The 14,433-nt window shown below is 41.0% G+C and overlaps 2 protein-coding genes across 8 annotated transcripts in view; both read right to left on the reverse strand.

The window, feature by feature from the left end:
• The window catches only part of MSRB3 (methionine sulfoxide reductase B3), a 144,524-nt gene extending 142,828 nt beyond the window's left edge, over positions 1 to 1,696 (reverse strand). For 2 of the 6 annotated variants that reach the window (XR_014713804.1, XM_084645060.1), the window contains exon 1: positions 1,433 to 1,696. Coding sequence is in view for 3 of the 6 variants with exons in the window: in XM_084645060.1 (XP_084501186.1) it covers positions 1,433 to 1,618 (186 nt within the window). In the remaining 3 variants the exon portion in view is untranslated. Of the gene's footprint in view, positions 1 to 1,303; positions 1,372 to 1,432 lie in introns of those variants that run through there. The other 4 variants (XM_084645057.1, XM_084645062.1, XM_084645064.1 and 1 more) reach the window with 4 other exon arrangements.
• Positions 1,697 to 3,867: 2,171 nt separating this feature from the next.
• LEMD3 (LEM domain containing 3) overlaps positions 3,868 to 14,433 on the reverse strand; it is an 87,647-nt gene continuing 77,081 nt past the window's right edge. The window contains exons 9-13 of one of the 2 annotated variants that reach the window (XM_084649604.1): positions 13,112 to 13,290; positions 10,624 to 10,705; positions 6,527 to 6,632; positions 6,370 to 6,448; positions 3,868 to 6,117 (exon numbers count right to left, since the gene is read on the reverse strand). In XM_084649604.1, the coding sequence (XP_084505730.1) occupies positions 5,954 to 6,117; positions 6,370 to 6,448; positions 6,527 to 6,632; positions 10,624 to 10,705; positions 13,112 to 13,290 (610 nt within the window). In that variant the 3' untranslated portion in view covers positions 3,868 to 5,953. Of the gene's footprint in view, positions 6,118 to 6,369; positions 6,633 to 10,623; positions 10,706 to 13,111; positions 13,291 to 14,433 lie in introns of both variants that reach the window. The other variant, XM_084649603.1, reaches the window with a different exon arrangement.

The raw sequence follows: 14,433 nt of genomic DNA on the forward strand, positions 1-14,433 counted from the left end.
GTTAAATACTGTTTTTCTAGAGTGAGAAATCTCTAAAATAGCGCAGGCCATTACTGTATCTTAAAAACTAGGAACAAATGCCTGATTAGGATTAAAAGCCACATGAAATTTATATCCTGAATCAAACCTCAAAAAGCAATGCAACTAACAAGACTTGCCAGACAAGCAGCCCATGCACCATGACAAAACTGCAAAGGCATGCAGCAGGGAAATCAAAAGGAAGGAAGGAAGAAAGAAATAATAATAAAAAAATGAGACTGTAAGCACTGGTAACAAGTCAGCAAGGACAAAAATATAAACAAGAAAGATTCTTAGCATTAAACACTGGATTCAAAATAACTGGCATTAGGCCACAGTGTGGGTGGATTCCAAGCTACCATTTATGGACTGCAAGCCATCAACTGAGCCCCATATCACTAAGGCAAACCATCCGTATTCTGTAGATATTTTGCTTGGTTATCTTTCAAAGCAGTGTACTTTTAGAACCATTTTGACTATAAAAAAGGGGAAAGTTAAGGGAACTGACAAACCATGACATATGCAATATAAGGCTCAAACTGTTCCTAAAGTAAGGGCATAGGCAGCTCATCAGTCTCTAAAAAAATATTGTACGTCCATCTGAAGTCTAACACTTATTTTACAGAGGCACTAATTCCAAAATACAATATTCCTTTATAATTATTGTGCCTGGTTATTAACATTCACTAAATATGGTAAACGTTGACTGGAGCATCCCACTATTATTCTAGGATGCCAACGTGTGCTAGGCTCTCAGCTCCAAAGGGCTCTGCAGTAAGCAGTAACAGAGCCTTACCTATCAAAGGCTGAGTGACTGGATCCACTCTCAGTTTCTCTATTTTGTGTTTACACCTTTGGAAGACTTAGTTAGTTTGCTGTACTACAAAGAAAGGCAGCAAAGGCCATCTCCCTCTTTCCCCCAAGAAAGCATGTGGGGCTGATACAAACCCTGCAGAGACCTGCACCCCCTGGTGAGCTCAGGCTGGGCCTAGCCCCAACTTCCAAAGGGTCCCACCTTTCTGGTGCTGCTCCTGTCATTCTGCCCCGCCCCGCCCCCCACTGCCTCCCAGGGCCCGGTCCCCTCCTGCTGAATATGAACAGCTTGTCCAAGCCACTTGGGGCTATTCGTTTCCCCCCTCCCGCACTGCAGGTGTTGCTTTTGCATCCCCCCCGGGGCTGCTCCTGCCGCCCCTCTCCCCGCCAAGCCCCAGCCCTGCACCACCCCCGCGCTCTCAGCCTCCTGCCCCCTCGGGGTCTTCCCCGCACCCGCGCGCAGAGACATCACCTCCTGCGCACCGCGCTGGGCAGCCGCAGCCTCAGCGCCGCCGGGCCGGGCCGGCTCTGGAAGCGAGGCCGGCAAGTGGCTCCCTGCCCCGGGGAGGGGGCGGCTCGGGCAGGGCCGCGGGCCTCTTACCTGCGACCAGTGCCACGGCGGCCGCCAGGCAGAGCGAGAGGAGCGGCGGGGGCGGCCGAGCGCGCATGGGGCGGCCCCGCCAGCAGCTCCCTGCCCACCCCCGGGAGCAGAATGACGGGCCCGGCCGCCCCGGGAGGCATGACGGGAAATTCCTGGGCACCGGCCTCTAATGCCAAATATGAGCATGGAGCCGCGGAGAGTGCAAGGGCCAGCTCCGGCCTGCCCCGCCCGGCCGGGCGCCAACCCAGCCGCAGGGCCGGGCTGCCGCGGCTCCCCCTGGAGCAAACAGCACCCGCGTGTTATTTGCGGGGAGACCCCCCCCCCCCCCAGGACGGCGCCCTTGCCAGCTTGCGTCAGGCGCGGAGGTCTCTCCGCCTGAGGGTGGGGAATTACTCCATGGGCTTTAGCACAGCCATGCCGTGATTTCAGCCGGCAGCCCGGCAAGGTCTCACGCAGCCCCGCCTCACCGGGCGAGGATGGTGCGGCGAAAATGGAGCAGGCTGTTAATACCACCGACTCCAAGGCAGCTCCCCTGCGGGCTGCAGGGAGACTGCAAAGTGCTAATTTCAACAGTAGTTTTTGTAACGTGAACAACCCGTTACCAAGGGAAAAGAAAAACCACCAACTCCTATAGCAGGGTAAACACCCGCCAGTGAAAGTGACTTTCACTCCCAAGGGCAGGGTCCAAATTACTAGTATAGAGATACGACTATCGTCAGCGTCTCTCGATTTATTATTTTCCCCTTTTAGCATTAAAGTAAATCCAGATTATATATTGGAAAAAGCTTAATATAAACAGGAAAGGATGTGGTAGAGTGATCAGCTTCATTAATGTATTTGCTGTAAAAACTATGGTGTTGGCTTCCTAGTCTGAAAGCGACCACTACCACTCCGCTAGAATGGCGTTTTGGTCAAGAGAGCGATTAAGGGTGACTTGGTCTTTATTTCTCTTTTTGCTGTAGCAAGATTAAGCCTACATTAAATGGAACAACTGGTCTCAGAAAGCATAGACCTCTGAGGGCAGAAGAGAGGGAAGGTGGGTATTATTTAGTTATGTAGTTTACTAGTTTAACCACTATTGTGCCAAGTGTCTTAAGCCTTGAGTACAGCTTTATGAACATCTGAAGATTAGTAGCCCAGGTGTGCTAGCTTTAACAGCTACCCCCATACCCAGCCACAGAAAAAAATGGTAGCTATTTAAGAATTTTATCACAAAGTAAAGTGGTGTCATTACCCAGCATAGAAACAAGAGCAGAGGGTTCATCATGGTCTTTTAAGTCAAATACTGTGTACAATATTTAGCAGCAAGGATCAGACAGCAGATGTGCTTCTGGAATTAACTTTTTTCTTTACTGTTCTCCAGCCCATAAAGACAAGATGTATTTGCTCCTTTTGTAATGCTAACTTGCTAAATGTAGAAACCAGAATTACAACGTAGCTAAAGAAACTGTTCTGGAAAACCAGAGGATTTAACAAAAGATAGATGTTTCCAAAGAAATCTGTGCCCATGTTTCCAAAATAGAAAAAACTTAATAGCAGCATAGAAGAAACCAGGAAATATTAAAAATATTTCCAACTTTTAACTGTTTTTAAGACTTTTCTGATTGACCTGTTTGTCACCTTCTCCTGCTCATACTCACTCTTGTATTTTAACCCAAAATCTTTAGGGAATTTCTTCATCGCACTAGTGGGCTCACCTTTTGATATTTCAATATATGCAGGTTACAATTTCCCTAGTACAGTAACACAGCTTTTAGACTTTCAGGCACCTATGAAACATTCTAGTCTCCAGGAATAGGCATTTATTGCAGTCTAACGTTTGTGGAAAACATACAATACTTTAATCAAATAAACGATTAAGAGGTGACTTGGTCACAGTCCACAAGAAATGGCATGGGAAAAATTTGTCACAGTAGAGATATCTACCAGAAAAAGAATAATGAGATCTAATGGTTGGAAGCTGAAGCTAGACCAATTCACAGTAGAAATAAAAGGTGCAGTTTAAGAGTGACTAATCAATCATGGAAATCTACCTAGAGATATGATGGAGTCTAAAAATTTGCTATATTTCAAAACAGAAGTTATGAGCTTGATGCTGCTGACATTTGTGGGTGAGATTCTTGGATCTGTGTTATGCAGGTCAGATTAGGTAATCATAAAGTTCCCTTCTGGCCTTAAAATATATTACAAAAATAAAATACACTCCCATGCTCAATGTCAGTGATCTCTCAGCTCAAGATTGGTCTTCAGTGGAATTAAAGTATGTATTAAATCAGCTCTAGAGCATACCCTAAAACTTGTACCTTGAGAACATGAGCTTTTGTTAAAACTTTAAATAGCTGTAGTACGAAGCTCTTCTCTCTCACCCATTCACCAAATGCAGACAAATATACAAATCAAAGAGACTTCTGAAGATCGAAAAGTTGAGACACATATAAAAACCCCTAATAAACCTTTAATTAGAGTTTTGTTTGTGTGTGTGTTTGTTTGTTTTTACAGGACAGGTGACAAATTACATCAAATATCTGATTTTTCTCAAACGTCCAGATATTATACACATTCTCCTCTGTCTTGCAGGGAGGGATATTGGTCAACTTAACAGTTTTAGGTAAAATAAGATGCATAATAGTACATATTACAATAATAAAATGTACAGTGTTTACAAGAAATATATTTTAGAAGCAAGAAAATGATGCATCTGCATCAAAAGGTGACCTTTTAAAATGCCACAACTATTTTTACATTCACTCTTGCAACAGGTCACAAGATGGGGTCACTAAGATCAGGTCAACAAATCACTATGATGCACATCAAATACAGCAAAATCAGTTTATATACATATATTATACATATACATGTATATTATACATATACATATATGTATATGTACATATAGTAAAACTCACGAAAATCTACCAGACCTGACATAAAAATCTACTCACTCATCAAAAATATGTACTTGTCCCTCATGAGTAGAAATTTGCATGGCAGATTATATATATTATATATACTAATTCATTAGTATCTGAGACGTAAAACTGAGAATTAAAAAATTTTCAGATAACAAACCCTCCAATAATAAACATGGTGCCCTCAAAAGCACAAGGTAAGGCACAAAAGGATTTTCTGTTGCAGAATAGTGTGCATCATGTTTAATGAACCATAAGAAAAACATGCATTATTTGTGCAAGTTCATGCTGCAAATCCACCATATCTACAAAAGAATTAAAGTGAGTTTTATTAAATTTATTTTAACTGGTACACTTCCAGTCTCACCACCTATGCAATATTTAGCTGGATAATTATAGACAAAATTATATGGTGTAAACAAGGGATCAGTGCAGCCAATAGTCTTAGATATGCAATGAAACTTCTCAGCAACAATTCTGTAGTTACTAAGAGTGAATAAATGTTAATACATAAATTTAACATTGAAATAAAGTAACTCACTTGTACATTTATATTTCTAGCTGTCATGAACCAAAATTTTGTTGCAAAAAATATGCACCTTTGTTAATTTTACATGTAACTGGTTAATTAAAACTTATTTAAAGTTATAAATATATTAGGAAAGTTACTTAATCCCAATAGTACTTTGTCACAGTCCTGGTATTTGTAATAAATACAGCTTTTCACAAAATATTTTTTCAGTATCTGCCAATTGCTTCTTTATTGCTCACATAAATTTGAATCCACTACAATTGGTATCAGATCTTTCACACAAAATCATAGTCAGATATTTCAATATAAAAACTATAAAAGATATTTAACTTGTATCTAATATTTTAAGGTGTGCGGCTGTTTGACGTTTATGTGATGGTACAGCCAACATTATAAAAAACATTAGGTTATGAATAAAATAGGAAGCTTATTCACTGCTTTAATGCAGACATCCTCACAGAACATGACTACTTTTGCCACCACCAGCATTTACACTTATGTACAAAAACCAGTATATCTGCATTCAGTTTCTGTTTCCCTCACACTTATATGCAACCACTAAAGCCAAATTAATTTTCCCATACCCCAGCTGGAGCAAATGAATCCTTTAGAGCAACAGAAACCTAAGATTAGACTGAAAAATTAACTTCTTTACTTATTTGCCATCAGGAACTGTAGGTGTGTGTTACAAAATATCCACAAGATTATTTCACAGGAAACTATGGAAATACAGGAAGTCGTCTTTTCTCCATGCTTCTGGATTGTTATCAAAACACTTCTTGGTGCAAAAAAATTACAGCCACCACATCTGAAAATGTTTAATAAATTCAGTGTTCTTCATGCAAAAATTAAATGCATTGGTTTACTCAAGCTCCAAAACTTCCTGAAGCAACTGTTTTTGTCCACTTAGCATTACTGCCTCATTGCTAAGTCCCTTTGGAAACAAGATTTCTGGAACGTTCAGACTTTTATTTAATCAATGAAAATATTACATACAAAAAGCACTAAAAAAGGAAGACGGCAGCCAAACAGGAATTTTCCTGCTGCAAGTAACAGTCCTAGTAGTTGTAGAAAGTCTTCTCAGGAGCTTCCCTGAGAGTTAGTTGTGCCTGTCCGTAGACGAAGATGTGACATTGAGTTCATGTGTTTGTTTGATGGCTTCAAGGGTGTGTTGCAAGTAAGAGCCTGGGGAAAGCGATGATGATATCGATCCAGCCGCAGGTATTTTACCGTTACCAGCTTTCCTGCAGTAAAATACAACCAATTACTAGTTTAGACCATTACATTTAGTTTAACAGATAAATATACTTCAAGTTAGATAAATACTTCAATGCACTGATGTAATCAACAAATTGCCAGATAATTCACACCTACGAAAAAAGTCAAAAATGTATTTTGCTATTGCTTAATATTTTAGTTAGAAGTCATCTTACAGTGCTAGCTAAAAATGACAGTAGCTGCATTTCTCCTCAATTTATAACCCCTAAACTTCTTACCATCAAACCAAGAGCCATGTAATGCTTTAAAAGCCTTTCCAGCATATTCCGGAGACAGACACTTGACATATACACAACCCTGTGGTGAGAAAAAAAAAATTAAGCTGTAAGACCAACAAGCCAAAACATATAACGGGAATACAGGAAATGCATTTACCTCACGTGAATTTTTGTCCACAGCTATATGAACAATTCCATCATTATCACTGCATTTTTCCAAGATTGCTTCTTGAATTGCCAAATGCCAGTGGTCACCAATTTCCCTAAGTAAAACAATTAAGAGAAGATATAATGAAAGTCTGCATGAACATTTTTTTACATTTCTATTAAGAAGTCTGATTCTGGTTAATTTTTTTTTTTTAAACAAAGCAATGTTTAAAGGAACATGCAAAGTATGTTAATATGATATTAATATGTAGTAACATTAACCCTTGGAATGTGCACCTTGGATGGCCAATTAAAGTAGCTAATAAAATGTTAAGGTCCCAACATGGCAATGCATTCTTTACCAGGGGAAAGAGTAAAACAATCCCTTTTAAAAATCTAGAAAACGATCAGATTTTTTAAAAAATGGATGTTTCCTGAACTGGAGGGAGAATTGCCAAGATTGCTACTAAGTAAACTCTCAGGGAGCTTAGGGAAAGGCCCAAAGATCTGAGGTGTAACGGGTACTCCAAAATGTCTTGAATCCTAGTTTCTGATAGAAGTATGCCCTGGAGTGTGGAACAGATTGAAAGCTGCTTCCACTTGTCTAAATAAGCAGGTGTAGTGGATTACTTTCTGCTATTAAGCAATACCTCCTGAATTGCCATTGAGCAGTCTTCCTCCACCTGAATTAACCTTTACACCATAAGGTGCAGGCTGTTCATGTCTGCATGCAATATCTGCCTGTGCTTCTGGGACAACAGGTCTGAAGAAGAGGCAGAGAGCTGATGGAGGTTGAATCAGGAGGCTGTGTAGGTCCAAGAACCAGCATTGTCTCAACCATGCTGGAGCTTTAAGCATTATCTGGCATGGTCTTCTGTCAACTTGAGGATCACCTGTGGTATGAACAGAATGCAGGGGGCTGAAATGAAGAATGTGTACAGGAAACTCTGCCTCCACTGTAGGAGAGAAGTGTCAGTAAATGAGCCTGGGCTGTCACCCACTTGCAAACAGAATGATGGCATTTCGTCTTTTATTGCACAGAGGTTAACGAATGAAATATTCCAGACCTGAAAGAGTTCTGAGCACACTGTTCTTCAGAGACCACTCATGATTTTTGGAAAGTTTCCTGCTGAGATGACTGGCCAACAGGTTCTGGGAACAATGTGTTCCTTTTCATGCAAAAGTCTGTTTCACTGGTTTTGACAAAGCTGAGTGGATAGTATCTAGACCAACAAGCCCTTGATGTAAGGGGGGAGGGGGGGAGTGCAGCAAGCCTTGAAAATTGTTTGAGGATATTGATTATGAATTGACCCTTCATTGTCTGTCCATAATTATTGGGTTCACAAACCTTCTAGCTGAGCACCCCCATCCTATCAGGGATGCATTATGCATTGTAATGAATGTCTTGGATGAAAGGGGATGAGAATATGACATATCCCTACATACGCTGTTCTGATCCACTCACTGCTCTAAAGACACTAGGAACATAGGAAGTACATGGACCCACTTGTCAAAGGGATTTCTGTTTCATCGATAGTTTTGCTGTAGCCCCCCCGAGAGAACATGTTTGGTCACATAACATGTTGGGTCACGTAAGTACAGGTGGCCGTGTGGCAAGCTCAGACTGTGGTGGTGGGGCATGACATGAGAGACTTACACAGCTGGACAATAGTCTGCGTTTCTCCCTTAGGAGAGATTTCAGTCAACTTCATTGACTCAAGTAGGGTCCCAATGAACTTGATTTTCTACATTGGAACTAACGCGGATATCCCCTTGTTCAGTGTAAGTCTCAGACTGTCAAAGAAACGAAGGATGAAATGGATGTCATGAAGAACATGATGTTCAGATCTGCTTTGAAGTAACCAATCATACAGGTAAGGGAAGACATGAATTCCTTTCCTCCTTAGGTATGACACAGCCATACTCCAGCTGAATACTTGTGGTACCAATGACAGACCAAAGGGGAATAACATATTCTGATAATGTTGTTGAGCTACCACAGAACTTAGAAGTTTCCTGTGACTTGGCAAGATTGCCACATGGAAGCAAACTTCCTTGAGATTAAGGGCAGCAAACACTGTTGCAATCTTGGGAAAAAATAATCGATGTTAGGAAGGCCAAGGGAACTCTTACATACTTGATGGACTTGTTGAGATTTCAAAGAACTAGAATGGGTCTCAGACAACCCCCCTCCACAGACTTGGGAATCAAAGTATTGTAAATAATACCCCTTTCCCCAATGCTGAAAGAGAATTTCTCCTATGACTCCTAGGATGAAGTGTCTGAACTTTTTGAACAAGCACTGACTTGTGAGATGGGTCCCTGAGAAAGGATGGAATAGCTAGGTGGAGAAGGAGGTGGACAGAAACTAGAGAGAATACCCCAGTCTCTCAGTGCTTAGGATCCATTTGTCTGTCGTTATAGATTCGCAAGCACTGAGGAAATGTGATCATCTGTTTTCAACCTGGGGTTGGGGTGGGAGGAAGGAGGACTGGCTGTTGCTGGCAACTGTAGAGTTATCCTCAAAGGAGGAATCAAATGGCATGCCTCCCAACAGCCAACTGAGAATGAGATGCTTGTGTTGTGCTACAGTTAGCGGTCTGTACAGGCACCTCTTGGGGGCTGGAGTATCAAACACTAATAAGCAAAAACTGTTGCTTTGAAAGTCTTTAAAAGAATGTAAGGTCTCATCAGTTTATATCTGAAAACAAAGACAAAACTGCCAAATAGAATATCTTATATCATTTGTTGACAGTTCATAGCTATTCCCGAGTTCTGTAACCAGGAAACTCTCTTCAGAGTTACTGCAGAGGCACTCACTCTACAAGAAGCATCAGCCACATGAAGTGCAGACTGGAATGACATCTTAGTCACCATGCAATCTTCTGCAAAGAAAGCCTTAAATTCTTCCTTTGCATCCTCTGGTAGTTTCTCGGAAAACGTGGACATTGCGTCTCAGGTTACAGTCAAGTTTAGCTAACAGTGCCTGCTAATTTACTATATACATCTTCAGAGAGGAGGCAGAATAAAAAATTTTCTCCCATTTAAGTCAAGTCTTTTGGGCTCTTTTTCTTTGGGAGTTGATTTAAGTCTCCCCGACGTGATCTCTCATTCGTAGTGACAGTTACCAAAGAGTTCAGGGTGGCATGGGAATAAAAACACTTGAATGTTTGTCCGTGTGCCTAGCTGTAGGAGCTAAGGAGGCTGGCATATGCCATAAGGTCTTTACTGGCTCTAGAAGAGCCTTGTTAATAGGGAGGGGCTATCCTCACAGGGGCAGAAGAGCATGTCCAAAAACTTGTGGTGTTTTCCTGTACAAGCTCAGCTTTTATGTCCAAAGCTGCAACCATTCTTCTCAGAAGTTCCTAATGAGACAATCATCTGCAACTGAAGAGGAAGTGTCCAGGATCATGAAGTCATTGAGCGAGGAGGAAAAGATGTTAACAGGAGCAGATGGATCCTCCTGTGTTAAAAATTGGTTCCCTGGGCAAAGGTTCCTACTGACGCACTAAGTGCTCTGTGGGAACAGCATTTTGTACTTCCAACCAAGGTGGCTTTGTCATCATATGCTCTGATGAGATTCCCCCGACAGGGCTGGTGATCAAGACCCAAGGGAATGCAAAACACCCCAATGTTTAACATTCTAAATCCAAATTGTGCAACTTTAAGACTGTATTCTTAATTTTACAGCCAATGCAGTCTGTTGCATGTAAGCCACAGAAGCTCCAGTGTCTTTTTTGGTGCTTCAGAAAATCAAACATTTTTACAGCCAAACAGGAGAGGGCCAGAGTGACAGTGTATTTGGACAGCAGATGACTGACGACCACACTATTGTTGAGGAAGTGGTCTGCAGAATACTAACACCGAAAAGCAAGAGGAAAGGGAGGGTGAGGTAAAAAAGCAAAAAGAGTCACTTTGGCTGGTAATGCACACATCCTGAATGTTAATTTTTTGCTTATATACGATACTATTTCTCTGACGAAAGTATTGGGGTTGAAGTTTTTGAGATATCATGCGTTTTCAGGAGGGATTTGAAGAATGAAAGTTTTCCACCCTGTCCTAAGGCACATTAGAAATAGCACCTGGGGTACGACCACATTTACTTACATGACGGGATCAAACATATTGCGAATCTTTAGACATGGTGTCAAACTGTTTGGTGGCGAATTTCTTCTATCTAGATGAAATGCTACAAGGAAAAAAACAGATTTAATAGTTTACTAAGTAATGAATACAATACTATCCAGTTTACAAGCATCTTATCTTTACATTTAATCCTTTTGTTGCCTTGAACTTAAGAGTAAGAATATCTTCCTTCCATAATATGAAGGAAAAAAATTTCAACAAATTACAATGTTCCCATAAAGACACTAATAATATTGAGAAAAACAGATACTTTTATTTTTTCAGATTAATAATTGCTAGGTTTAAAGATATTAGTTTTGATATTCCGGCCAGTACACTGGATGGTAAACAAATTCCAGATAGCTAAAAAGTTGTATGCTATAACTAATGCAGAAATTGCATGCACTATCTGTAAGTAAAAACAGAAATCTAAGTTCTTGCTAACTAGTTTAAATTTGACAAGGATTTATGCAGTAATTATTCAGTTATAATTATGACCTGCCAATATGTTTATAAGGATGTAATTTTATGATGAACTTAACATTTATACTGTCCTTTGGGTATTCTATAATTCATAAGAATCTATTAAGAAATAGGGACAGATGATGTTTCAGTATAAAAATATTCCCATTATTAATTCTTTATATCGGAGTGACATATGAAGGTCCACAATCAGGATGGGGACACTATGTATTAGGAACTGGTAGAAATGGTCCTTAAGCCAGAAAATTTACAATCTAATTTTAAAAACAAAAACCACACCAAGTTTACAAAGAAGAGAAGGATGAGAACAGTGAAAATAAGAATGTGGTTACATAGATTAGCTACTGCACAACTTGATGGTTCTATATCTGAAAGGGTTTCTGAAGAAAGACAAACTATCCCATTTCTACACAATCTGTCAATGGTTAACTCTTTCTTGAAGGTGTTACAGTCATAGAATCATAGAATATCAGGGTTGGAAGGGACCTCAGGAGGTCATCTAGTCCAACCCCCTGCTCAAAGCAGGACCAATCCCCAATTTTTGCCCCAGATCCCTAAATGGCCCCCTCAAGGATTGAACTCACAACCCTGGGTTTAGCAGGCCAATGCTCAAACCACTGAGCTATCCCTCCCCCCCAGAGTGTTTTAAGTAAAAATCTGGAGGATTTGTTAGTAGCCTCACAAATTAATTCAAAGAGGGCATTCCATTTAGGGCTGCCGGGTATCTGGTTTTCTACCAGGAAGTCTGCTCGAAAAGGGAACCTGGCAGTGTCCCGTTAGCAATGCTAACCGGACATTAAAAGTCCGGTTACCTGCAAAAAGAAAAGGAGTACTTGTGGCACCTTAGAGACTAACCAATTTATTTGAGCATGAGCTTTCGTGAGCTACAGCTCACTTCATCGGATGCTAACAAATAAATTGGTTAGTCTCTAAGGTGCCACAAGTACTCCTTTTCTTTTTGCGAACACAGACTAACATGGCTGTTACTCTGAAACCCGTTACCTGCAGTAATCTGCCTCCACCACCAGGAGGTGGAAAGAGCAGCAGCTGGAGCCTGCAAGAGCATTCGGGAAAGGCTCCAGAAGAGAGAAGTACTGGTGGTTTCCCCATCCTGCCCCGAGCACGGCTCCCCCTTCCCCCACCCTGCCCCAGTCACCCTCCCACCCCCAGCGCACAGCTCCCCTTTCCCCTCTCAGGCAAGGTGTGCCTGAAGTGACATCCCTATCAAGTTTCAGGGGAACAAAACCATGGGAAGTTTAATTTCTGACTTCCCCTTCTACATTAAAGCAAATGGTTGGTTGTGCCAGACAGAACTAGGAGACGTGGTGGCAAAAACATCCTATATATTTTCTAAGAAGAGCAGTTCCCCTCTGAAATGCTAAAAACAACTTATCATGGATACATATTTTTGTATGTGACTTCCCCACTATAGAGTTTACAAATAAGAGGATTTATTTATTTGAATGCCACTCTTTCAGGCTCCACCTGAAACGGAAGTCATGCTTCTTTTTCCTGACCTGTGCACAATGACAGCAATAAGTGTTCTGGAGGCCCAATCCTGCCCTTGCACCTGTATACCACCGTTTCCAATAAGCTAGCACAAGGGTAATGAAAGTCAGAATCTGACCCCGTAAATGACACGCAGTTATTTTTGTTGATAATACACGAGCCAGAAAATAGCTCACTTTCTGTCTGACTACTCTGCGGGCTCTGCTGTATGGCCATTGGAGCACTAACAGAAAAGTTTATACCTGGCACTGAAGTAAACAGATGAGATGCTAAGTATAGAGGAGCTAGTCTATTGAATAGGAAAGTGCTATTTTTATATTGTCACTTTTTCAGACAATAACTGCAATTTACATTTAAATAGATTAGAAAAATCAAATTCTTCCTTTTCAAATGACAGATTAGCCTCATTAGGAGATGCAAGAATAAATGTTAAGTGTAGAATGCAAAATATAAGTTACATTTAATAATATAACTATACCTTGGCCTTGCCATACTTTAGATGGTATAACTAAAATTTTGTCACATGCTGCAGATGGCTGTATCCATCTCCAAACCAAGTCGTCAGCGCCACCTATTCGTCGTGTCTCTGTGCGAACTCTAGATTCATTTGCAGCAAGGAAGTCAACAGCTCTATTCCAGACCTTCTTCATTTTTTTCCTTCAATTTAGAGCAAGAACAAGAATTATAATTTTAATATTATAACAAAAATACATTATGCATCCAAATACTAGTAATTTCTAATTAAAAGAAATATGGAGGTTACTTATTTGTAACTGGAGGTTCTTTGGGATGTGTGGTCCCTATCTGTATTCCACACATGGATAAGCATGTGCACCAGGCACCTATGATCAAAGATTTCTAGCAAGTAGTGTCCGTTGGCCCACACATGCGCATTTTTTCTCATGCTCTGCACAGAGGAGGGCGGTGCAGACCAATGCCTCCCCAGTTCCTTCTTACTGAGAATCCAGTGATGATCTGCAGCAGGAGGGTAAGCAGGGCAGGTAGTGGAATACAGATAGGAACACAACTCTCGAAGAACCTCTAGTAAAAGGTAAGTAATCTCCATTTCTTCTTCGAGTGCTGGTCCCTATGTGTATTCCACAAATATGTGATTGGTAAGCAATTAAACAGCAGTGGAGGGAGTGCAAGGATGCAGTTGTTATAGATGCCTGTAATATTGCTGTCCCCACAGCTGCATCTGCAGAAGATGTCTGGACCAATGCCTGTTTCACGAAAGTATGGAGAGAGCTCTTGCCCTACATAGGTCCAGTATAAATATGTCTTGAAGAGATGCTGTAGAAGTCACTTGTGTTCTAGTGGAGCGGGCACTCACCGCTCTAGGGAGGCACATGCACCAGTTGATAATGAATGATGCAGCCAGAGATCCACTCAGAGTCTCTGAGCAAATAATGCTTGTCCTTTTAATCACTTTGCTAAAGGAACAAGTTATCTAGGTATTTTCCTAATTGATTTTGTTCTCCAATGGCAGAACACTAAAGCCCATTGTCCGTCAAGAGAGTGAAATCTTTTCTCCTCATCAGAAGCATGAGGTTTGGAAAAAAAAATACCAGTAAGTAAGCTGATTCATGTGAAACTCAGAAATTACCTTAGGGATAAATTTTCGGTGAAGGCAAAGAAAAAGCTCATTATGAAAACTAGTATACTGCCATAAGCACTCCCAGTTCACTTGCTCTTTTGGCTGACGTGACTGTGGCTAGGAAGACAACTTTTTCATAGAGAGGTAAGACATGGAGCAGGTAGCAAAATGATTAAAAGGGAAGTCTGGTAAGTTCTGAAAGA

This window comes from Lepidochelys olivacea (genome assembly GCF_965140295.1).
Source record: "Lepidochelys olivacea isolate rLepOli2 genome assembly, chromosome: 1".
In the NCBI taxonomy this organism is placed as follows: domain Eukaryota; kingdom Metazoa; phylum Chordata; order Testudines; family Cheloniidae; genus Lepidochelys; species Lepidochelys olivacea.